General features: G+C 36.0%; 1 protein-coding gene across 1 annotated transcript in view; it reads right to left on the reverse strand.

Moving 5' to 3' along the window:
- Positions 1-291: 291 nt before the first annotated feature.
- The window catches only part of Fbxl5 (F-box and leucine rich repeat protein 5), a 42,541-nt gene continuing 15,345 nt past the window's right edge, over positions 292-27,487 (reverse strand). Inside the window, exons 4-11 of the mRNA XM_050149914.1 lie at positions 26,151-26,337; positions 23,475-23,657; positions 21,042-21,167; positions 19,175-19,323; positions 18,261-18,343; positions 16,695-17,417; positions 7,511-7,659; positions 292-1,063 (exon numbers count right to left, since the gene is read on the reverse strand). Of these exons, the coding sequence (XP_050005871.1) occupies positions 987-1,063; positions 7,511-7,659; positions 16,695-17,417; positions 18,261-18,343; positions 19,175-19,323; positions 21,042-21,167; positions 23,475-23,657; positions 26,151-26,337 (1,677 nt within the window). The 3' untranslated portion in view covers positions 292-986. The remainder of the gene's footprint in view (positions 1,064-7,510; positions 7,660-16,694; positions 17,418-18,260; positions 18,344-19,174; positions 19,324-21,041; positions 21,168-23,474; positions 23,658-26,150; positions 26,338-27,487) is intronic.

Here is a 27,487-nt window from a genome sequence, read left to right on the forward strand (position 1 = left end):
CACACAGTCTCACAGGAAGGAAATGCTTACAGACAGAGAAGCTGACTCCAGGATTACTTCCTTCTACAGCTTTGTTTGCACTTACGAGAAGGAAGAAAAAGAAGCAGGGCACCATCTTCTTCATGACATAAAATTATAATTAATTTCAAAAAGAAATTTAACACAGTAGTATTTAGTATCTAAAACTGTTAATGTGTCAGGGTCACAATTTTATGGAGGCTCAATGAACAAAACATTTAGTAAACCTTAATTCAGACTAAAAATAAAATCACAACACAAGATATTGCTTGGTAAAGTTCTCAAAGTAGTTTTTATTTATACATTTCTTCAAACACTTATGGAATTTTAAAAATCCCTCCCAAATTTGACAGTTTAGGGACAGTAGTAGAATCAGGTCTCAAAAGCAAATACAAATAGGCGCTTTTACTAGCTCACTGAGCAAACACTGAGAGGCCAATTTATTCTACAATCTTAAAGAATCTCATCTCTAGATGTGTTTGAATTGGCCCCTAAGAATTGTTAAAATAAAGAAAATGTTAGGAAAAAAGAAATTCATTTCCAAAATGTCCAGTCTTTGAAAATAAAACTTCAGAAAGAGTATCTGAAAGGATCTGCAAAACTTGGTACAGTGTTTACACATAGAGAACCAATAACCCCCACTGACTAAAATGCAAAATAATCTAAAAATACTTTAAATACCATGGCATTAGTGATACTCTTTTTAAAGCATTTCATTTAAAAGAAACCAGTAAGACTGTTCTTATCCTAATAAAAAAAATCCTGATCCCTTTCTAAAACAAAAATTACTTTGCAAGGAAAAACAACACTGTACAGTTCACTGCTAAATTAAATTTCTGAGACTGTAAGAAATGGGGCCAAAACAATCCAAAAGGAGGGATGTTAACACAAGAAATGTGCTGTAAGTAAAGTGCATGAGAGGAAGCCTGCTCAGCTAAATGAAGTACACAAAGGTCAGAAGTCAAGAGTCATTCGCCAGAGCGGCAGCAGGCTCGAAAACCACACTGCAAATTCTGGCATCCACTGGCGGTATCAGCATGAGGACCTGTATGAAAGTAAAACACATGTGAAAGGAGGAACTTCTTAGAGACCATGCAAAATAGCTCTGCCCACTGATCTACAACTCTTCTACTAGCAGTTCATTGACATCACACAAGTAAATCTTACAGTGAAAGCATTAAAACTTCAGACACAAACTGCCAGTAATAGTCTGATTTCATCTAAAATATCCTCCATGAAAGACGGAACACAGTAAAATTTCCCAAGAATATTACAACCCAAGATGAAAAGGAGACAATCCACAGAAACAAGATTGCCAGATAGTTTAAAAACAAACTCTTTGAACATCCTTTCTAGAAACATAACATACAGCATGACCCTATCTGAACTGTGTCAACTCAATAAATGGAACACTGAACAATCAGAATAAATGTCACATTCAAAGTTTAAAACAATATACTATATAGATGCAGATACAATGTATGTGCCATACTCTGAGCATTTGGAGACCTCTGAAAAAACAAATGGTAGCTTTAGATGAAATTATTTCCCAAAACTGAATACAAAATGAGTGACTAATTAAACACCTAGAATATAAAATGGTGACGCACATACAAACAATAATAAACCTCTTGTGGAATAACTGGAATTTTACCCCAGCTGCACTATGCAACCCAGACACTAGAAAACAAAATCGAGGTCTATTCAGGAACATAGCTAAAAATTAGAAAAGTACGAAGAAATTTCACAAAAGTTAAGAGTGCACTGAACAAAATGGTTTTAGTTTTTTTTTTTTTAAAAAAAGCAAATGTAGAAGGGTTGTTTCTAGCATTTCAAAGACTCGGTGTAGCTAGTACACTGGATTAAGGAGCAGGTCTCTATGCTTCCACTGGGAAAACCAAAGCTTGCAATTATGATACATAAGGACAACACAAAATGAAGACATGAAACAGAACTTCAAGACAGAATGAACTTAACATCACACTACCCCTCAGGGATCTCCTGCTTAACACAAAATGCAGTATCCATTTGCATCATTCTACTTTTCAAGAGCAGCAGGACACTGCAAAAGGTGATTATGCTACACCCCTAAAAGACAGAAATCATGAAAGCTGCAACTAAACACATAGAATACATGTATCGCCAGATGTTAAACATTTCCTTTTATTCTCAAGATAGCATATATGAAAGAAAATGAAGAATTTCTTAGAATAAAGTCTCTGAGATATAATGTCCATATATTTCACTATGTAAATGGCAAATTATCTTTAAGAAAAACACTGACTTTTACATTTATGTATAGAATTGCAATCAATTATAATTTCACTTTGTTTACATATTTAAGATTGACGTGTTTGGAATTAGCTTCAAATACGGGAAATAGACATGGCACACAAAATGGAAATGGGACATAGGATAAATCAAAAAAGACTGGCCTCAGATTTCAGACTTTGAAAACTACGTTTGTAGGTCTAAAAAGTACCCACAGGACTGGAGAGATGGCTCAGTGGTCAAGAGCACTGGCTGCTCTTCCAGAGGTCCCGAGTTCAACTCCCAGCAACCACATGGTGGCTCACAACTATCTGTACTGAGATCTGGCGCCCTCTTCTGGCGTGCGGGCATACATGGAGGCAGAATGTTGTATACATAATAAATAAATTTTCAAAAAAAAAAGTACCCACAAAACAAGCACTACAGACTCATTTTTATTACAAGCTAAAACCTTCTATTTCTAATTAAGCTATATGCCAAATATTTAAAATTTGTTTTTAAAAAGTCCTATAAAGCAGCAAATTCCTTATTTTTCCTTAAAATAAGACACAAAGTTAAAAGATTTAGTACATATTTATAACTGTTGGAAATGCCCTGGCATGGGCTGGAGAGATGGCTCAGCGGTTAAGAGCATTGCCTGCTCTTCCAAAGGTCCTGAGTTCAATTCCCAGCAACCACATGGTGGCTCACAACCATCTGTAATGAGATCTGGTGCCCTCTTCTGGCCTGCAGAAGTACACACAGACAGAATATTGTACACATAATAAATAAATAAATATAAAAAAAAGAAAGAAAGAAAGAAAGAAAGAAAGAAAGAAAGAAAGAAAGAAAGAAAGAAAGAAAGAAATGCATGCCCTGGCAAAGAATCCTAAGTTTTGAAATTCCCCCCATTGTCAATCTTTGACAAGTTTTTCCATGTAACATATTTCCAGCTTTCCTAAGCACCAGTCAGTCCTCAACCATCCACTGCTTAGCTTGGCTTCACCCCTTACACAGTACTGCTTTGCCACCAAACATGTGATATCTTTTCACTCACTCCCTGACACTTATAATGCTCAGACTGCTGAATCTTAACAAAATATACCTATTATTTATCAGTGCATAATTCTATTCTCAGCAACTATGGAAAAACATGAAAATTCTTAATGTTCCAAATAACAGACCATATAGTCATACCACACACACACAAGCACACATACACACATTTTTATGTTTGTTTCTCTGTTTAAGACCCAAAGACTTATGTCTTCCAGGCTGGCTGCAAATTTCCAGGTTGAAGTACTCTTTGTGCCTCAGCTTCCCAAGTAGCTGGACTACACAGCTCCCTATACCCTGTCTACATCCATGAACTTTTATTTTTCGTGACAGAAAAGTAAAGAAGAAACACTATATTGAATTCCATATAAAATTCAGTATTAAGAAAAAAAGGCCTAGGGGAAAAAAACAGTTAAAGCTAGAAGCAGTAAAATATTCAACTCGTTTTTAAGGGAAAAATAGTAAAAGGGGCCTCAACAGTATAAGTGGTGAAAGATGCTATTCTCCCATTAGACTAACAAATTTAAGAATACTTTCCTTTAAATATCTGACTTAGCCAAATGGTTAATGTACCAGGCTAAATTATAGTAAAACTTAAATTAAGTTAAATTAAAAGGAAAAATCTCCTAATTGTTAAAGCAAAGAATACTACTTTTTAATATTGCGATGAAAAGAACTACAAAGGTAGCTAATTCTGTTTATAAAAATGCCATGTTTATCTTGGTTTTAAGTACTATATATTACTCATGCTGTGCATATGTCTTCACTTACCTTCACTTACCTGTGATTCCTTTTTAACTTAAATTAGAAACATAAGAGAGCAAATCATCTGAGACTGTCACCTCCAGAACTAGGAGCTAATCTATCTTAACTGCTACATTATGCACAAACGGAAATGCAAAGCAGCACAAGAAAGTTTACTGACTACCATCGTTCAACTGTTCTTCAGAGCTTGAAACTAGGCCATACAACAACTACTTCAATGATAAAGATTTGTGTAAATATTACGGATAAGACACCTTGTATATCCAAGTCAAATAACATAAAAATCACGGAGAATCATTCAGAAGAAGCAGAGTGTGTGTTTGGCATCAGAGCTTAATACAGTATCTTGCTCAAAGTAGAAATGGAACAGCTGATGGCTAACACCTTCCCCAATGTTTGCCAGTGCTTAGAATACAGGTCATCCTGCCTTTTCGTTCACTATTTAATCTCACATTTATTAGCATTAAATTCTTTTAGCTAATAATGTGGTAATTATGTAGGCTTTTTTTAATAAAATACATTTCAAATTAAATGTTACTTTTAAATATGTATGTTTCCTCATTACTCTGAACCATGTACTAAATCATAACCATTATTTTCAGAAATAAAAGTGAGGATTCTTAAACCTTCATCAAGCACTTCCTGTACAAGCTGAGCTTTCAAAGTACTATGCCAATGGTGTCACCTTTTCCAACTGCTTTTAAGTTGTCCAAATGTCCTTTTACAAAAAAGACTGACTCAAGTATTGCTTTAAGAGCAACTACCTAGAATCCTAAAAAGCACATTAAATGAGAAGTCACCCTGTAAACTTTAAAGGATTTCCATTTCTTCAAAATCATGCTCTATCAAGTTAAGAAAGGAAATTTAGTATTATTTCAAGTACTGTAAATATCTTTCAAAACTTAAAAATCAGATCTCTCAATTAAAATATTCTACTGAAAATTAGAAATAAAAAAATACAGTCAACAAAGGAGTAAATAGCTCCTTTGGAATGCCAATATTATATAATCAAAACAGATTAAGATAAAAATAATATTGAGATTTTAATCACTTAACTTTTTCATCTAAATATTTTTAAGGTTTAAAAACATTTAAGTATAAAATAAGTAGGCAAATAATAAAATTGAACTAAAACTCAATACTTTCCACCAAGATACCTATATCCATTAAGCAAAACAAATTAGGTTATGAGATTTGTTTACAAACACAACCTATACTGAAATTATATAGGCAATTTAAGTGTAACATACAAATAAAATATCTTATTTAAAAAGTACTTGCTAATTAGTCTTAAAATGTATCCTATAAGCCTTAATAAGTTTTGTTTTTAAAAGCTGTACTTATTCTTTCAGATTACATGTTTTTATGTGGGTATATGTTCATAGGAGTGCGTGCACTAGCCACAGAAGCCAAATGGGGTGTTGAATCCCCTGGAGCTGGAGCTACAGGCAGTTGTGAGCTGCCCAATGTGTCTGTTGGAAACCAAACTCTGGTCCTCTGTAAGAACAATAAGTCATCCACTTAACCACTAAGTCATCTGTACAGTTCCCTATGGCTTTATTTTTTATAACAAACAAAAGCTTCCATTCATGAATATCCTTTTGCTTTCGATTGTTCAACTAGGTACAACCAAAAAAAAAAAAGTAACTATTCATTACTTTCCATTTCTTGGCTATACGCTGTCAGCAAGAGAAAGTCAAGATAGGTACTACCAAGTTATTTTTGTCAAGAACATGTCAGTCTTCCAGAACTAGAAGAGTTAAGATCTCCAGTCTCATTTACTTTAGGAGAAATCTAAATTCCAAGCCATAGGACATTTGCTAATTTCTCTGCATGCTAAAATGCTTTTCTTGTCTCTGTTTACCTAGCTCCTGTCAACTGTTCTACCTGAGAGAAACTCTGATCTTCCCTTTCATTTTAGAATAACTGGACTCCCAAAAACAACAGTGTATAGTATAAGCTAGGTATAACAGAATGGAGTTGTTTAAATGTGTTTCTAGTTATAAATACAAGATGATTTGTTTTATCAATAATTGAGGAGCAGCTTTATTACGCTTCTGAAAAATTGTTTCTACTAAACACAATCAAATGCCCAAAAGAACAACAAATATAATTTGAAACTGTGTATTCTAACCAATAGACTTTAAAAAAGAAAAAAAAGTGGGAGGAAGAATGTTTGTGTGTGTTGACTTTTTTCTTTCTTTCTTTCTTGATTTTTTTGTTTGTTTGTTTTTCGAGACTGGGTTTCTCTGTAGCTTTGGAGTATGTCCTGGAACTAGCTTTTGTAGACCAGGCTGGCCCAAATCTCAGAGATTTGCCTGCCTCTACCTTCCGAGTGCTGAGATTTAAGGCATGCACCACCACAGCCCGGCTGTGTGGGATTTTTATTTTTATTTTTTTAAATATTTATTTATTATGTATACAATATTCTGTCTGTATGCCTGAAGGCCAGAAGAGGGCGCCAGACCTCTTTACAGATGGTTGTGAGCCACCATGTGGTTGCTGGGAATTGAACTCAGGACCTTTGGAAGAACAGGCAGTGCTCTTAACCACTGAGCCATCTCTCCAGCCCTGTGTGGGATTTTTAAGTAGGGCTTCACATGGTCCAAGCTGAACTTGAAGCAAGGGATATCCTCGAATTACTGACACTATCTCCTGAGTGCTGGGATTAATTATAAGCATGAACCCTCACTCTTGGTTTTATGTGGTGCTGGGCTCAAACCCAGAGATTTATGCATGCTAAGCAAGCAGTCTTTCAAAAAGCTACAACCCCAAATCATACTTCATGATTTTTAAATCAGTTCAGGAATCAGTAATCAACTTCTAAAACAATATAGGAATTTTGGTTATGCCTAAGCCACCTCAGTCTTTTCTCAGTGCTGCACAGTCTACTTCCTCAGTCTTGAGGGAGACTAATACGAAATAAGACACAGGGCTCCTAAGTTCACATTACAAAAGTCTCCCTTTGTCTATGTGCCACACTGGATAAAGCAGTGCTGTGAGAAAAATGAGCCTATCATTCCTAAGAAACCAGTGTGTCTAGAAACCAATATTCTTAAATTGTTAATGGTAAGTGCTAGAATACTACAATGGAATTCCCAAAATGTCAGAATAATCTTAGTGATTCTATAACAACTTGTCCTTTTTTAAATGATTTAAACTCTTACATGCTTAAAATTCTTTTAGAATGGTAAGAAAGAAACTTACCTTCAAGAAGTGAGTAAAAATGTGTGTTATTTTGATTTTACTACCTTAGAAAACCAACCCATTTTAATTTTATTAAATTTAAAGGAATAACCCTAAAAGTAAGACAATCTGTGCAACTGAGATCTAGAAAGCAAATAAACCCTATAAAAATTATTAGAACTGTCAAAAGTTTTAAATGCATCCTTCAAAGTATCTCACTGTTAAAAGGCATTACCGTTAATGTTGTCACAGTAGTAAAAGTATTCATCATTGAGGGAAGGACATGCTGAGACCAAATCCTGCAGCCCCGCACCAGTTACAGTAAGACAGCCAGAGAGATTAAGGTGCTCCAAGTAAGGCAGTCCTCCTCCCAGAGTCAAAACCCTGCAAGAGAAATAATGTGACAGTCAGCAAATACTAACCTTTGAAATTTTTAATATTTCGAAGGCCCACTAGATTAATATTTTACATACCTCTCAATTTGCCAATAAGAAAAGTTAAATTTTTTATAAAACACTGAAAACTGACTCATCCATAAGCAGAAATACATTGACTCAAAAAAGTGTTGTAAATTTTTCCTAAAGACTCCAATAAAGCAGCATATGACACCTTGCATTATAAGAACATTACAGTAACTCAATTCTCACATGAAGAAACACTGAGACCTAGAGATGTACTGTTCATTCTCCCAACACACTGTCTAACAGAGTAAAAACTATCAAGGAAATTTCTGAAGTCTGAAACATAATTGCCAGTTCTGGAGTTCCTCCCATAACCTAGTGAACTGGACCTGCAGATGTCAGACAGGGAAGGGAACCAAACCATGCAAAGAGATAAGAATGAAAACCCAGTGCAGACTGACATCATCAACTACTTCAGGGAGTCTAATACCAGGCGGTTCATTGCCAGCATATTTAAAACACATTACAATTTGGGAAAAGGTAACAGGCAACAATCAGTGAAATCAGTTCAATTCCAGGTGCACAATAAAGCCAAAGGTGTGACTACATAGAGACTCCTTTACAAAATATATGTGACCATGAGGATCTAGCTAACAGGCCTAGAATCAAGTGTAGTCTCTGATAGAAAGCACAGAATCCAGCAGGCCATAAAGTACACGTGACATCTCCGAGCCTAAAGATGGGGACTGTCTAGGGAGGAAACCATCTGGGATAATCATTCTGGGGAATGTGGATAAGGTCTGCCTTCACAGATAACAAAAGTTCACCAGGTCATTAATAAAATCTACTCTTAGTTTTTTGGATGGAATACAGGTGTCTAATTTTTATTTCCTTCCATTGAAAAGACACCCCTGTACGATTAACATTCCTGGTCCTCTTAGTGCTTCTCTGTGAGTACAACGACCTCTATGCCAACAACTTAGTAATTCCTACACATACATGGATATATAAACATGAAAACATGTTTATACCTAAACTAGCATATAAATATTCATAGCAGCATTACTCACATAAGACAAAAAGCAGAAATACCTCAAATATCCACTGATGAATGGATAAACAAAATGTGGTATAGCCATACAATTAAATGTTATACAGCTATGAAGTACACATAGGTTATGATTTGCACAATCTTTAAACACATTATGATATGTGGGGAAAAAAGCAAACATTGAATACTGTCGTGTAACAGTAGGTAAACCCACAGAGATGCTTGGTAGATTAACTGGCCGTCAGCAACTGAGGACAGGAAGAACTGGAGCAACTGCTAATAAGAATTTTTATTTAGGAGATGACAAAAATATATTAAAAGAGGATTACTGACGGTAAAATTGAATAGGATGTAAATTTACTTTAGTGTTTAAAAAGAAAACCAAGTATTACATTCATGTATAAAAACTACAACGATTAAAATATAACAAGAATAAGACTGAGAATGCCAAGATTCTATAGGACAATAATTAAAAGAATACTAAAACATCAAAAATGGGATAACTAGAAACAGAAGAGACATATTAAGAAACTAATATGCCAAATTCAGTCTTAAAATTAATGCAGCTTAATAAATTAAGAACCAGTGTCAGAAGTAAGTAAACTATTATAGTAATAAGAAAGAACTACGAATTTTTGTTTTTGTTCTTTTGAGACATTCTTTGTCAGACAGTATTGATTAGCCTAGAAATCACTGTACAAAAGAGATTATCAATGAACAGCAACTGTCCATCCACTACTTCCTAAGAGCTGGGATATACCACCACATCTGGCCAGGACTATGGGAATATTGATACTCAGAGAGGACCGTGAATGGTAAAGATTGGAAAGGGCATGTTTTAAATCTAATTTATCTTATATTCTAATTTTAAAGAAAAATTTCCCAGCATTTTGCCATCTTTATAGACCTCAGGTTAACAATGATAGTAGTTCACAATCTATGTGGTTTGACAGGAATGAGGAGATGTTTTTTTTAGAGGGTCTCTCTCACTACATAGTTCAAGCTGACCTTGAACTCAGGTAGCCAAGGATGGTCTGGAATTCAAATTCTTCTGTCCAAGCCTCCTAAGTGCTGGGATTAATTGGTCCAACAAAAGCCCTTTAAAGAAAGAAAATACTTAAAATCCACTCACTCATAAAGTCTAGGAACTTCAGCAGCTCACAATAAAAAATATACCTTTCAGAAGGTAGTCTAAGAGACTCAAACGGTATCTGAATGCAAAACAAACTAAATGAAATACAAAATGCTTCTGTTACAAGTACACCTAAATCAACAGTCACTGGCTTCACCGAACCTTAGTGGAAAAACAAACTATGAATACAAACAAGCAATTATAATGTCACATGGCAAATGCTCTTCTGGAGATCTACAGAAAGACTCCGAGAGGTCAAAAAGGCATTATTTCTCATAATGGCATTAATGGCATATGTTATGAGAAAAGTAATAAACAGAATTTAGCCCCTAGTACTATGTTACAAAGAGAAAATATGGTTATTAAAGACAAAAGAAGACAGTACCACAAAAGTAAGAAAAGAGCTATTTAGGGCTAACGTGCAAGTGTGTAAGTGCATGCATACGTGTGTCTGTCTGTCTGTCTGTCTGTCTTTTGGGGGCAAAGATGAGATTAGAAAAAGTAGAGATATCCAAATTACAAAGGTTAAAAGCAAAGGCTATAAAATTGGCTTTAACCAAAGGTAGTATGAATCAATGAAAGACTAAGAGGTATAGTCAAACAGCAAGAAAAAACATTCTAGAAAGATCTCTCTCATCTGTGTCTTGTCACAAATGCCCAAGTACACCGGACACAGGCTGAAATAACAAACCAACAAACAAAAAACCCAAATGAATAATAAATTATGCCCTCAATCAGGGAAAGGAGCATTTAAACAATTAATAAAAAAAAAAGCATACAAAGAAAAAAGACACAAAAAATGTACAAGTTATAGAACTGATTCAAACAGTAACGATTCAAAGGGGGTAATTATTAAAGAATAAAAGCTGGGTGGTAGTGGCGCACGCCTTTAATCCCAGCACTCAGGAGGCAGAGGCAGGCGGATCTCTTTGAGTTTGAGGCCAGCTTGATCTACAAGAGTTAGTTCCAGGACAGGCTCCAAAGCTATACAGAGAAACCCTGTCACAAAACAAACAAACAAACAAAAACCAACTGAACAAACAAAACCAAGTCCCAAATTCAATAATATATAATTCAAACTATTTAGTGCCCAACCAAAACTATTAAATATTAAAACAAACTATGAGGGAAATGCATTAGTCAACAGAAACACAACAATAAATGATAAAGATAGTAGAACTAGTAAACAATAAGTTTAATAATTTTTAGAGATGCCAGCAAGATAGCCAACTAAAAAGTTCCTAACACTTGCTCCCTCCCCAAAAGATAGCAGGACAACCAATAAAAACTACACTTTGATGAAACCAACACAAGAAGGACCAGCATGTCATGAACTCTGCAGAACCCAGAGCCGAGAGTGGCCTCATACAGGATGAAAGAAAATATGTCATCTTCACAGTTCAATCCCCAAAAAGCAACCAGGATGAATTTCTTACTGTAGGTAGAAGGGAAGTAAGAACCTCCAGTAAGTAACCCCATCACCACCCTGAACACTTATAGTCCTCATAAATATTAAACACAGTTGAAAGAGCTAACTAGAGATCACACAGCTGTGACATACCACAGAGGGAGCCAATACTATATCCCATCTCCTACCCACGTTTCAGAACCAAACACAACTGCTAGAACATGCCTTGCTCCAGAGGGAAGCAGTCATGGCATCCTTCTATCCCTAAGGCTTTGTGATCAGTCACCCCTGCTGGTGGCCCATGATAGAGAATTCACAAGGAATCAATGCCCTTGTCACCATGATTATGTCCTATATCTCAGGCAAAGTAGTACCCCACCTCCAGAGAAAACAGTACCTTGGTTATCCTACTATTCCCAGACCGAGATGGCACACTGTCTCCCGTGCAAACTAAAACCAAGGCTCCTGGGCCTATAGTACTGACTGGTGCCTCTGAGTTACTGCTCATTAGTTTTGGTTTTATTTTTTTTTAATTTTACTTTACATGTATGGGTGTTTTGCCTGTGGAGGTCAGAAGAGGGCGTCAGATCCTCTGGAACTGAAGTTACAGAAGATTGTGAGCAGGTTGGGACACTGAACTCAAAAGCAGCAAGTACTCTCATAAATCACTGGCCTATCTCTCTAGCCTTAGACACCAGTTTTTTTGGCTAATCTACAACCAAGTCTGCCTCAGAGATTGACCCTCTTCCAAGACTCAAGTGTCACACAGGTTTCTGTAATCCTAAACTCAGAACTCAATTCTCGAGCTGCTTTCAGAACCTACACTCTGAACTATGGCATCTCTTTCTAGTCTGACATATTAGACAAAGTCAAATGCTGTGCTGGTAGGTCTCTGGAAGGTTCCAGTGCATAAACAGTGGCTCACCAAAGGGGTGAAAGAAGGAATAAATGACAAAGTGGTGTGAATGACAAGATTACACTATTTTAGAAGCAGTTATCCTCCCTATAATAAACTCTGTAATTTCTCCCGTACAAGAAGTATACTGAAGGTCAAGATTATTCACTCAACTCAGGGCCTTTGAGCAGCCCATGGCCCATGGAGAGGCAATGGGTATGTTACTCTCCTGGAGCCTGACATAGCCCAGAATCCAGCTCCAGTGGCAGGCCTAGGAAGCAAGAGCACAGCTCTGCTACCCTATATCTTATGCTGAGCCAGAAAAGCAACATAAGCTGGTCCTGCCAAAGTCATGAAAGGTGGCAAGATGCCCAGCATCCCGACAGCAGCATTCCAGGAAGGAAGCAGGGTGACTTCCGAAGGATGTAGACACTAACAGCTTAAATAAGACAGTACCTCATATCCATGTTCTATTACTCAGCATTGTATTTTGATGGAACAACTGATACACAATGAAATATTTTCACGCTATATGTGAACTTACTTTTTGCTGCTGCATTCCAAGACCAAATGCACTTACTTAGAATGAATGGCAGTGTGCCTTCAGAGATGCTAACAGCCTCTGTGAAAGAGTTTCACTATTTTTAAAAAGCATCTGGAAGAACAGCATAAAACAGCAGAGTTTGAATAAGATGGGAATGGTGGCACAGGTATATAATCCCAGCACTTGAGAAAGAAAAGGCAGGAGCAACATGAGTTCAAAGCCAGTTTTGGATACATAGTAAATCTGGGGTCAATCTGGACTACCTGGGTTTCTGGATCTAAATAAATCCCTTACTCCCTGTAGTGGTCTGAATAGGTATGGTCCCCATGGAGTCATGTGTTTGAATGCCTGGCCCATAGGGAGTGGCACTAGTAGGAGGCAGGGCCTTGTTGGAGAAAGTGTGTCACTGTGGGGGTAGGCTTTGACGTCTCATACACTGGGTATAGCTTGAATTGTGAACACAGTCTCTTTCTGCTGACTACAAATCAATATGCACCACTCTCCAGCACCATGTCCTGCCATGATGATAATGGACTAGACCTCTGAAACTGTAAGCCAGCCCCAATTAAATGTTTTCCTTTATAAGAATTGCCATGGTCACTGGGCAGTGGTGGTGCACGCCTTTAATCCCAGCACTCAGAAGGCAGAGACTGGCGGATATCAGTAAGCTCGAGGCCAGCCTGATCTATGGAGCAAGTTCAAGTTCCAGGACAGCTACACAGAGAAACCCTGTCTTGAACCCCACCCTACCAAAAAAAAAAAAAGGTTGCCATGGTCATGGTATCTCTTCACAGCAGTTAAAACCCTAACTGAAACGACAAAGTGGTTTGAAGGCATCTTACACAAAGAGAGAAAGGTACTCTTAAACATCATCACAGTACCAAATGGGCTACCTCTCTATACTTTGGCAGCCAGAGAGATCACTACTACTGTTTTGTTTAAATAAATGGGATGTCTCAACAAACTGCATGCTTTTAAATGTTGTGTCTGTGCCCAGAGATGACTGTGGCTGTCAATCTCAGTCACAGAGGAAAACTTTTCGAGCAGTTTGAACTTGTCAAACTGCTGCGATTAAGTAATAGCTGCTGCTGTAGCAGGTGGTATAATGAATGATCAGCCATAAAGGAGGAAAATCATCAGATTTCCTTATCAGCCCCTCCAAAACTCATGAACATCTGGGATGTGGGTATAGGATGAATCAAAGAGTTCTAGGGAGGGGTACTGTATGCTATTTTTCCTAAATAGAAAATTCTCTCTTAGAGGCAGAAGCTCAGAAGACTCTTTACATTCATAAAACTTACTAGGCTCAGGAAGTTCACCACACTTAAAAGATTCAGTTCAGTGTTCACAAGGCCCTTTCCCAGAATCACACAAGCAGTAAAAAATTGTGGAGGATAATAAAACCCTACTGCAGAGCTGCCTGACAGGGAACTCTAGGTACAACTTTTGTGACTCATGGTGGGTGGTCTTCTCAGTGATGCAGCTACCTTTATATTCATGATTAGTATCAAGAGACTCCAGAGAGCCAAACTTAAATTACACAGGGTGAGAGACAAATTTCTATTTCTAAACTTATTACAAAGCTATAATCATTGAAATAGTACTATCATTTCTACTTATGTTAAAACACCATTAAATTTAGTCAGATCAATTGAATAAACAAAATCCAAGTAGAAAAGTTATCAAAATGATCTGTTTATAAATGACACTGTATGTAGAAAACCTTAAAGAATCCACACACAAACTCAGGTGTATAATAAGCTCAATAAAATAAAGGAGTAAACAAACCAACACACAAAAATCAATTCCAGTTTTAAATATTTCCCCACCATGGGGACACACACCTATCCCAGAACTCGGGAAGCTGGGATAGAGTTCTGAGGGATGTCTGTCTAAAATCAAATTATTTTCTATGTACCAGAATGAACAATCTAAAAAGGAAATTAAGAAAGCAATTCCATTTACAATAGCATCAAAATATTATGAAATAGTAAAGTATTTGGCTCTATTTCAGCTTATTTTTAATTATGTATATAAGATTATGTTTCTGCATTTACACAAATGGACTAGGCATTGTTGATATACTTATTGCCTATATTATATACAGTCGTGCTTATTGTATATAGTTTTTCTTGTATTAACTACAGCCTTCTTTTTATTTAGACAAAAATGGGGGAATGTAGTGATATTTCATTTGAATTTTAATAAACAAAGCTTGCCTGAAGATTAGAAAATAAAATAGCCACACTGGTCAGCCATACAGACCAGGGAGTAGTAGCACACCTTTAATGCCAGTAGCCACACTAGTTGGCCAGAGAAGTCAGGCAGTAGTGGTGGTTGCCTTTAATCCCAGCTCTAGAGAGGAACATAAGACGTGAGGAGACAGGTCTCACTCAGCTGAGTCTCATTGTGAGAATCCTGGAGGCAGGATCGCCATTTCGGTCTGAGGTAGAATTAAGAGCCAGTGGCTGGCTGCTTTGCTTTTCTTATCTTCAGGTTGAACTCCAATATCCTTCAGGTTGAACTCCAATACCTGTCTCTAAGATTTTATTAATCGTGCTACAAGTCTCTAACACTATGTAACTGGGGTTGGAGAGATGACTCAGGATTAAAAGGATTTACTGCTTTTCCAGTGGACCCAAGTTCTGTTCCCAGCACCCCCATCAGGCAGCTCATAATCAACCAAAATTCCAGTTTCAGAGGATCCACTGCCTCTGGCACCTCCACGTATGAGCAAATGTAGAAAAATATACCTACACACATAATTAAAAATAAGTCTAAAGAAAAAAGAGTATTCATATCCTAACAGCTCTAAGTGGGTCCCACAGCATACAGAAGACCTGGATGCTGAGGAGATCTGCCTCTCAGTTACTCAGATATTGAACAACTTACCCCTATTTTTCTCTCCAGTAAAAGAAAAGAGGAGTGGAGGCAATTAATATACTATGCTGAAGATTGTGCTTACAGGGCTGGGATGTCACAAAGTGTTAGAGTTCTTGTCTAACATACACAAAGCTCTAGGCTTGTGTCTAGCAGTGACAAAACTGGACATGGTGTGCCGGCATGTATGCACGCACCAAGTTGACACCTGGTACCTGCAGAGGACCAAAGAGAGCACTGGGTCATCTAGAACTAGTTACAGGAGGCTTCAAGCTCTCATCAACTCCCATCCCATGTAGGTGCCGGCAAACAGAATTGTAGCTAGTATAAGGGCAGCCTGGGAGAGAGTGAGACCTTGGCTCAAAAAAGCAAGTGTTATTTTTAATCTCAGTACCTAGGAGGCAGAGCTAGGAGAATCTCTGTGAGTTCAAAGCCAGATTGATCTAAAAGGCAAGTGCAAGGCCAGTCAAAGCTACTTACTGAGATTATCTCAACAGCAAGTTGGGTTACAAGTACTTCACAGCTATAAAAATCATATCAAACTATAACAGACACACTTTCCAAAGTCCACAATATAAAATTTACTTCTGTAATGTCCTTGAGACAATAACTGACATATCTACCCACCAAAATATATTATAAAAAATGTGGGGGCTGGAGAGGTGGCTCAGAGGTTAAGAGCATTCCCTGCTCTTCTAAAGGTCCTGAGTTCAATTCCCAGCAACCACATGGTGGCTCACAACCATCTGTAATGGGATCTGGTGCCCTCTTCTGGCCTACAGGCCTACACACAGAATATTGCATACATAATAAATAAATAAATAAATAAATAAATAAATAAATAAATAAATAAATAGGTATGTAAATAAAATACTTTCAAAAATGTGGCCAATTACTATGCAATTAAACCTCTAAATGTATATTCCTCTATATTTCACAATGTAATTGAATTGACTAAAATGAAACTTCATGAAGAACTATTGCTCCAGTACTTGTAACAAATAAATCACTGGCTTAAGGAAATCAGTAAAACTTAGATCAAAAACACAGTATTCCATCTGAGAATAGAATTATATCCACTTCCTAATAACTGAAACTGATCACTCACCTGAGACCATGGTCTGTGATCTGATAACATCCAGACAGACTGAGGAACAAAAGTACTCGTCCAGTCTCTTGGTCAGAATTTTCACTCCCAAAATAAATTAAGTCTTTTTCCCTGGGCAATGTAGTCCTTAATGCTTTTCTACACATTGCAGAAGTCGCTGGGAGTGTAGGCATAGTCCTTAGAGCTGTCCCTGTGCAACAGAATGAATGGCCACAATATGCAAAGGCTGGAGAAGCACAATGCTGCTGCCAACAGACACTAGTCCTTAATCCCACAAAGTCCTTATTGTAACAACCAGATGAGGAGCAACCAAAGTTGGAGGCTGTTTCCATTACACAGAGACTTTCAACATTTCTATGTCTCCATTCTACTGTATCTTCAATATCGGCTAAATCTTCGGCATCCAGCATCCACACGTAAGGAGAAGTCAAACTTTCAGAAGACACAGGTTTAGTCCAAGTGTGCTCGTTGTCTATTTCTTCACCAACACCTTTGTCAGTCAAATTGTGCAAACCGGCAAACTGCTTGGGGGATTGCATGGTAATGTCTTTATTTGTCCATGGACTTGAAACAGCCTTGCCTGCACTTTTCAAAAAGCCACTCGGGTAAGATGTTAGAACTCCAAGAGCTCTAGAAATCTTCTCTAGAGCCATGTCTGTGATTTTTTCACATCCAGATAGATCAAGATGACGAAGACTCTGGCAGCAACCAAGCCAAGACCAACTACAAGAGGGAGGAAGACGATTAAATTCTTCAAAAGCATTAAACTACATAATACAGATGAGCATTAAATTATTTAAAATACAAAATAATCATTTTATTTCTAGAATTTCTATCATCAGGGAATATTTAGGACTAAGGAGACAAAAAGATACTAAGGTAAGTAATTAAAAAAAAGAAAAAACAAATTATCATTGCTAAGCTAGTAGAGGACAGGATGGGAGAGACACAGTTTCCTATTCTAAGAGTAAGCAGTAGAGGAAAGGCAGAATACACATGAACGAAAGTAATTACTGTACAATGAAGATACAGAAGAAACAAACTTTAGAAACAGGTAGAAGATTCTATCTTTCCCTCTGAAAGAAAAAGAAAAAGAAAAGAAAGGAAAAAGAAAACTAGTAGCCTCTAAGGAAGAATCATTTACAGAGTGTGGCTTGAACAAATTGGTACTAAACCAGAAAAACCATGAATTAAAAGGGAGATTTGACAAAAAGCATTTAAAAACTAAACTAAAACGTTAAAAGCAGGTAATGTTGATCTAGACAGCAACAAAGCAAGGCTCAAGCTTAGGCATGACGTACAGATGGCAGTACCAATGTTCTGGACCAGCTACTGTATATTAACAAGAGACAAAACTATCAAGTTACAGTCATATATGGCAGAAAGTTAGTAGAAATGTAAATCAAAAAATAAATCAAGTGTTCTATCAAGTTACAGTTATACATGGCAGGAATTTAGAAGAAATATAAATAGTATGAGTAAATAGTGACTATGTAAACAAGGAAATAGAGAATCTTTTTACTGATTTCAGTCAGAATTTATTATATCCAGAGATTTAAAAATAACCTGTCAAATGCAGAATCGGAAATATCAGTCTGGGTAAGATCCAGATGTTCCAGGTTAGGACAAAGCTCTAAAATCTGCCTAACCTAAGAATGAAAAGAAAGTCACCATGAGGACATGTGGAGCTTTAGTTAAGCAACAGACAACACTAAATATAACTCACTGGTTTTCCTAAGCCTGTATGCATACTGAAAGAAAAAAATTCACTTAACACATTATAAACTAGACATACTCAGTGTTGGTTTGTGTGGTGTATGTGGAAGGCAGTGGTTAATTCTCAGTATCTCCCTCCTAAACTTTAAGGCCACAGGTTCTGCTAGTGTAGCTGCCAGTGGGTACCCATGTCCCTTGGCCCCCAGCACTGTAGTTACAGACATGTGCCATTGTACATGTATCTGTACATGCTGGGAATCCAGACTCAGGTCTTTGTGCTTGCACAAAAGGCACTTTATTAAACAAGCCATTTACCTCTCCAGTCTCTGAGCTCACATTTCTAGTAATCTTCTTAAAGTGTCTTAGAAATGAGACCCAGAAAAATCTACCTTTTGAAAGACTACCTAAAGTGATTGTATGTAGGAAGTCATAACATTTATAAAACTGGCTTCACCTCACTTGTCCATCTTGCTATGTCTTACTTGTTATAATCAACCATATAAAACTAAGACTCACCATTTAACATCTATAAATCCCAATAAATAAACCTGCCTAGTTTCAGTTCCATTATCTATAGCACAGACAATGATTTTTAAGCTACAAAGAATCCTCTAAGAACTGCAATTATATGAAAGCAAGCAGTGTACACCTACTTATGGGAAGACACTCTGTTCTTTCCCTCTTAAATAAACATTAATAACCAAAACAAAGTTGTTTCACTGCTATTTTTCTTAATACTCAAGCTAGTATTCATTTGTACATACCATTTTGCTGGAGACTGCAGAGCTGTATGCTAACACTAAAGTTTTTACAGAGGTACCAACATATGGCAGAACATTATGAATTAAGCCATGGAGTAAACGTTTTTCCATTTGTGCAATGCTGATAGCAATCGATTCCTCTGCAGACTCTTCTGTAAAATGAATTCAAACATCTAAGAACTAGATACACCAATTATAAGTAGGCCACTCAAAGGATGCATCAAATACTAAATAGGAAATATTCTATGCTGCCCTCAAACTCCCTTTACAAGCAATTCCACTTTCAGGCAACAAGAGAAAGCTCTGAAGAGAATGCCGAATAGTGAAAGAACTGTAAAAATTCTTCAAGAGAATAGACTTTGATACAAAGGAATAAATGATCTACAGTTTTTAAAGCAGCACCAGTTATTCTACCTAATTAAAAAGGACAGAGTGAGAAGAGATGTGAAACAACTTCATTAGCTTTATCACCGTGAATCGTCAAGCAAAAAAAGATGACACCTCGCTCCTAAGAAGTTAAACATGGACTTTTGCACTTGACTTAAATGTTTATGCCAAGTTATACTTCTCTACAACAAAACACAGCTTTAGCTTGGTAAAACACTGTTTTTATAAGATGGGTGAAGGCTTGAGTTTAAGTCCCAATACTGAGTAAAACAAAAATTTACACTTTAATTTTATAAAAAAAAAAATACTATAAATGGGCCCAAAATCTCTACCACCTTTCAGGATCCTATCTTTACTATACTTACCTAAATTCCTTATCTAAATATATCTACATAAAGCAGCTTAACAGGTTAAAGATTTATTTAAAATAAAGTAGAATACAGTGGCTGAAAAGAGTATGTGAAAAGAGTAACTGTTAACTATTTCACTGATTTCAAGTGTGTTAGAAATACCTTGAACTCCTCCTTAACTGGATACTATCACTAAAAATCACTTCAGCAAACCTTATTTATTTCACTATACTATTATTCCTAATTCATTCTTCTACCCCCTACCTAGATGTGCTTTGTTTACTATAAAACCTAAAGTTACACACCATACTGTGTGCCACAGATAAGCATATGATTGAAACCAACAAAAAAAGATCTCTTCCTCATTTAACAAATTTCAAACTCCTGAAACTATACCAAAATGTCCCCCTTCAACTCATGAAAACCTAAAATACATTAGTTACTAAAGTAAAATCATTGTAATTCCTGTTTTCAACAAAGACCAGCCTACTTATTTTAGCTTTATAAACACCACTTTCAAACTCTACCTCATACAGTACTTAATTGGGGGGGGGGGGGCTAAAACTGTGCAACACAATTAATCTTCACACATGATTTTTTTTCTGTAGCATTGGAGACTAAACCCAGGGCTTTACAATGTTATACAAGTGCTCTACCCTAAGTTATACCCACCCAATTCTCATAAACACTAGTTCTTAACTCTACAATAACCCTGAGGCAAATGATATGACTTTATAAATAGGTAAAACATCATCCTTTCTCCCCCTCAACCACAGATGATTCAATAAATGCTGATAAATTGATTAATCAAATCCCTAAATCACATAATGTAAGCTGTAAAGCACTATAATGAATTTATTTCTATAAATATAATTTATTTCTACATAAAATAGCCATCATTTTCTGACTTTGTTCTTTTAATATAAAAATAGAAGAGAAACCACTCTATTTTAAATAGTACTTCTAACAAGAAATTCTAAATGTACTTATTGTTCCTTCAAAATCTTCAGAGAAGGCTTTTTAAAAATCTTTAGAAAACATGAAATACATGAATTTTAAGAGCCAATAATTATTAACGAGAATATCAGTTTTTTAAACATCATGTAATAATTTTCATTTCAAGCATGAAATACCAGATTCATCTCTATCGGCATCTTCATCCCATTCCTGAAAAGCACGACTTTCATCTTTCCTACTTCTCACCCATTCCTCGTCAGGTTCTGTGTCAAGTTCAGTGGCAGGACCACTATACCAGTCACCTAGATGATGAATAAACAAGAGGAACAAAGTCAAATTAGATAGAAAGTTATTACGAAGAAGAATCCCCCATTCACACTTCAATTTGGGGCAATAGCTATTTTTACAATTTTTTTAACCTACACATATAAGCAAAGGATTCAATTTAAAACACACTAAAAGAATTAGAGCTATATGAGTTCAATCAATAGTAGTAATTACTAACCAGCAGTATTTTCCAGAGTACCTTTCTCTAAAACTAAAGAAAAAGAACTTCAAAAGCTTACATAGTTTGCTATATACCTGCCATGTAGCTGTTCTCTAAGAAAAGTTTTCAGTGATACCCTTTAAAAAAATAAGCTTAATGATCATAATCCAATTTCTAAGAAAATAATTATCAGTATTTATAGGTGCAATTTCAAAAGAAGAAATCACTGGAAATGACCTAATCTTTTCTTTCCTGCAGTAACTTCACTTTGGATACAGTAATAGCCTCATTCTGAGGACAGCTCACAAAGTACACTGTGGTGATTGGCCAGCAGTACACAATTAGATAGGAACAGAAGTTATAGATACTACAATTACAGTACATGTATTATATGTTCATGAAGATGGAGACAATAACAATTTATTAAATTCTTATAACATCTAGGGTTTCTCAACCTAGACAACACTAACATCTCAATCTGGGCAGTCCTTTGACTTAAGTTGCAAGCCTATGGATTACAAGGTACTTAGCAATCTAGGCCTCTATCCACTAGACCCGTGGTTTTCAACCTTCCTAATGCTTTGAACCTTTAATGCAGTTCCTCATGTTGTGGTGACCCCCCAAGCATAAAATTATTTTCATTGCTACTTCATAACTCTAATTTTGCTACTATTATGAACCATAATGTAAATATCTGATACAAGCACCACAAAGGGGTAGAGATCCACAAGTTGAAAACCACTGCACTAGACAATGGTATAATAACCAGAACTAGGACAAGCAAAGGTGTCTTCAGACATTGTAAATATCCTGGACAGGGGCAAAAATAAATGTCATGAACAAAAAATTTTAACCAAAGGTTTGGTCTAAATATGTTAAAAACAGAAAAAAGTGAAGTAGCATATTTAAGATGCAGTGGCTTCGTGAAATCAACACAGCATCACTTTCAATGGTATTCATACCATCATTTGGATTTATCTTAATTCTTAATTAAAAACAGCTAAACAAGAAAAAGCTGACTCATTTTTTACTCAAATTTTGCCATCCTACAAGTAATGTGAAAAAATTGATCCATATAAAATAATAATTCTGATCACTCCCGAAACACTAAATATCTAAAAAAACAACTTATTTTAAAACTGCATGAGAAGGTGCCTCTAATTCTGGCACTAAGGAGTCTGATGCAGAAGGATGAAGATTAAGAGGTCAGTTTAGGCACTAGATTAAGCACACTTTTGAAAACATGGTGCTGGAAAAAAAAAAAAAAGAGGCAGGTGGACATCTGAGTTCTAGGCCAGCCAGCGCTAAATAGTAAGAATCTGACTTTTTATCAAATAAACTGTTTTTAAGTAAGACTCACAATTCAAAATAGTCAAAATTTTGTTAAGGAATATGCATTTCCATTGCAAAATGTACTGTAAGAGGAAAGTATATTAACTTATATGAATTTTAAGCAGACACTTAAAAGATACTTCAAAGACTGTTCAATTATCAACAAAACAATGTAGTGCACAGTAACTGTAAATCTCCATGACTATTTAACATGCTCAGGAGAAAAGTTTCTCTAAACCTTCAGATGTAAAACTAACTCAGTGCAGAAAAAATAATGTAATTTAAAGAAAAACACATTATCAATCATTGTAAAAAGCTATGTTAAAGACAAAAACAGTCGGTTACTTTAAACCATGGCCAAACAAGAACTGTACATAGCTCATCTTAATATTTTATAGAACTGAGTCTGTTTAAAACACTCAAATAATCCAATTATTTAACAATTCTAAAAATCAATTACATTTATTTCAAACTTCTATGAAAAGTTTTAACCATAGTCATATGTACAAAGATGCAGCACAATGAATCTCTGTGTACCCATTTTTAATCTCCAACAATTATCAGCATCTTACCAATGTTCTTTATAATTCCTCTGACATATTTTTCCTAATTATTCTAAAGGAAAGTGTAGCGATTATATAGTTTACTCACAAATACTTCACCATTGCTAGCTCTTCTAAAACGTATACTAAAACCACATCAACCATAAAATCTATTTTTTGGCCAAACCCTCAAAGTTTCCTTTCCCTGGCATTACAGATTAATCAAATTGAAAGTCCCGTTTACCTACCTCTGGCCCAATGAACAGGGTAAAGATGTTTCCACAAAGATCCTGTTTTTGCCAGCTGAGACCACTTAGTACTGACTTGACTGCATCGACACAATTCTTGAGGATTAAGATAACTGAAAATGGACAGCATTACCTCAGGAGGAAGATGGGTTATACCTGTGGAGTGTTCTGACACTTCTGCTTCTGAAATAAAAAAAGAAAACCTTTAACAGTAAGGCTACATGAGCAATGCAGTAAGAAATTACAATCACACAAGTAAAAGTCAGTGCCTGAAGTTAATTCCTTCCTGCTTGCAACACGGGAAAAGGAAATAACACGTATTAGAGGTAACATGGGGATGTTGAACATGTTAAGAACCCGTAGGGTTAAACTATCATGGCCCAGATCATACTTCATCAGTGGGAGCTACAATAATGAACATGGAATTGACTTCCTCTTACAAAGGCGTCATAGAAAAAACAATACTCACTTTGTAGCACAAGCAGCATCATTTGGAAAAGGAACCAAACAGGTTACACTGCTTTAAAGCAGCAAGCATACACTCAGCCAGATTATGAGATCTATAAGGCATTGTTAATGACACACATGCTCACATTTTCTATTCATGCATTCCTTCCTTGTGTTCCTTCTATGACTTTGATATTTAACGTAAAAATTCTATGAAATCTTATTTTTCTAATGTACAAATGCCTTAACCTATTTAAACTATGTACCTATTCAGTAAGCATAAATGTCCCTGGTGCACTGGTAAGAAATCTTTTGTTATTAAGTATTTTAGAAAGTCACTAGGTAAACAACTTCCTATGATCTTATAATTTGGTCTAATTTTTCTGAAAGAAAAATGAAAATGTGGAGTTAAGAAAAAGAATGAGTTGTCTCCAAAATAGTATAAAAATGAGACTCCTGTATATCTGGTTCTTCATAAAGAATTTTAAATATAGAAATGCTATGATCAAACTACTTTAAACTGCCACTTTTAAAATGCCAAATATTTTAAACATAATGCTGCTATAATTTGCTTTGAAGGAGAGGGAAAATTAAATGTGTGTGATGCTTTTAAACTCCATTTTATAGTTATAATTAAACAAGACACAACAGGCTTTGGTATGGTATTCAGGACACAAGCTGTATTTCAAGAGTAAAGCTCAAAGCTTTATGGGTTTAATCATAGCTTCAACTTATAAAATTATTTTTGTTTAAAATGAATCTGACTACTTTAATATTAGAAAAACACCAATTTCAAAAATTTTACAGGACTAACACTGTCATTACCTATCAAGAAGCAGAAGAATTTCTGCTGGACTATGATGCCAACTATTTGGTTTCTTCTGTTTGTTTTTCTTTTGTCTATTCCCTGGCTGGCCTGGAATTTGCTATGCAGACTATGCTAGCCTCAAACTCAGAGATCTGTCTGTTTCTGTGCCTCCAGAGTGCTGTGATTAATGGTGTGCACAACCACGCCTGAAACCAACTATATTTTTTAATGTTCTAAAAAACAATGCTATTGAGATAAATAAGAATAAAAATAAGGTAACAGTCTATTAGAAAAGGTAAGCATCTATTTTATTTGCATTTCTTGTATGAATTCTTAAAGTAACTACACAGAAAAGCTTTTCTTTGCTTCTCTCTCATACTCACTAGAGTATGAATATTACTAGAGATAATACTAAGAGAATGATAAACACCAGAGGATAAAAATAAAATTATAAATGTTCCTTTCCTTAACTCAAAATGGAGTTATAGCCCCAATAAATACATCCTAAGTTATACATCTCTAGGAACAGAAATGCATCTAACCTAGCAACCACCACAGCTGTTGAGTTGTAGGGCATCAACTGTTCTCCATGACCAAAATGCATGACTGGTTTGATCCCTGGGAGGATATTATTGACTAGGAACCATGGTTCGCTGCTGCTTAGCATTTAGATATTAAGAAAGCTTTATACTGTATACAAACTAGGCTTAAAAAGAACCAAATTGCAAAACTGAAATATACAAGTTACTTTCACACCATTATAAAGTACAAAAATTCTACAGTGAACCATACGTAAGTCAAGGACAATGCTTATAAATTAACTGACTTTGGAAACTGATGAAAATACACGAAAATAAAAGATGGTATTGGAAGGCTAGAGAGAAAGACCAGAGGTTAAAACGCTGGCTGTTCTCCCAGAAGACCCAGGTTCCATTCCCAGGATCCACATGGTAGTACACCACCAACTATAACTCCAGTCCCAGGAAATCTGACACCCTCTTCTAGCCTATCCAAGAACTAAATGCACGTGCTACATAGGCATACAGCAGGCAAAACACCCATATACATACACTAAAATAAAGGAAAAAAATTTAAGCCTGTCAGTATGATCAAGGGAACTCAGAAAGCTATCTGATACATACTGCTCTGAACACAGTAATCCTGAATTTTCATTGGTCAAAAGTGTACTTATTTTATTCCTACAAATTCACCCAAGAAACATTACATGTAACCCAAGCCTACAAGATGGAAGATTATAAACACTAAATTCTACAATAGAAACTACTACCCTCAATTGTATTTTTAAGTAAAACTAAATGGCTTAAACAGACCACAGTGTAAACCTGACAAATTATTCCTTAAACAAAATCTATAATTTATAACAAAATGTCAATAACACTGTCAAAATAGATGAATCTTACCTGTATCTGATTTTTCATCCACAGAATACTTGAAAAATTTCTGTCGCTCTTCAGCTTGATTCCACAGGCTGAGACCTCTAAGGAGTTCTGCTGTGTCCTTCTGTGAGCAATGCTGTGCAATCACTTTCTTTTTGATATCTTTAAGCTCTTCATAGGTAAAATATTCCATTAACATCGGCTGAAAAACCTAAATTTAAAAGTATTTAAAGGAAAAGAATTTCAATTTACTCAAAACCTTTTACTAATGGCTCAAGCTGAGTACTAGGAATGCACAATTCAAAGAGATAAAATTTATAGTTATTACCACTAAACTATCTAAATTTTTAAAAGAACATAGAAAAAGGATCTTTTTCTATGATTTTGTAGGCCTCTATACAATTTAAAAGAACAAGGTTTTCCTGTACCAAGCTTGTTAAACAGTCAATCATTTTGTTATTAGACACTTAGCCCACTACCTGCCTGTGGTGGTTTGAATAAGAATGGCACCCAGAGTCTCATATGTTTGAATGATTAATCATTAGGAAAATGCACTATTTAAGAAAGATTAAAAGGTATGGTCTTGTTGGAGGAAGAGTGTCAGTGGAGGTGGGCTTCAGAGTTTCAAAAGGCCTCGTCAAGATCTGTGTGTGTGTGTGTGTGTGTGTGTGTGTGTCTGTCTGTCTGTCTGTCCCCCTGCCTACAGACCAGGAAGTAGTTCTTAGTTACTTCTCTAACACTTCACCTGCCTGCTCCCTGCAGCCATGCTCTCTGTCATGATGATAATGGACTAAGCCCTGAAACAATATGCAAGGCTCCAATTAAATATTTTCTTTTTGAAGAGAGTTGCTTTGGTCATAGGTATTTCTTCACAGCGATAATAACAATGACTAAGGCACTGCCTTCTGATACTACTGAATTCTACCAAAATAGGGCCTTTTCTTAGATGAATATACTACCCAGTATAATGAAGGCCAAACAATCCCAACTCAGTTAAAATGAACTATCCAACACTGTTCTAATTGCTATTATTTTAGTTCAGTGGGTCTTATGGAACTTTACAGAGAGTTCTGCAAAACAGTCCTAATCTCCAATGAATAGGATTATAATCTTTGAATGAAGAACCAAGCCTTTGTTGTTGTTTCCAGTTTCATCAATAGAAGAAACAGGTGGGCTGGAGAGATGGCTCAGAGGTTAAGAGCACTGACTGTTCATCCAGAGGTCCTGAGTTCAATTCCCAGCAACCACATGGTGGCTCACAACCATCTGTACTGAGATCTGATGCCCTCTTCTGGCCTGTGGGCAAACATGCAAGGAAACACTATGTACATAATAAATAAATAAAATCTTTAAAAAAAAAA

This window comes from Alexandromys fortis, unplaced genomic scaffold (assembly GCF_014885135.2).
Source record: "Alexandromys fortis isolate MF-2015 unplaced genomic scaffold, M_Fortis_MF-2015_v1.1 scaffold_0, whole genome shotgun sequence".
Lineage (NCBI taxonomy): Eukaryota > Metazoa > Chordata > Mammalia > Rodentia > Cricetidae > Alexandromys > Alexandromys fortis.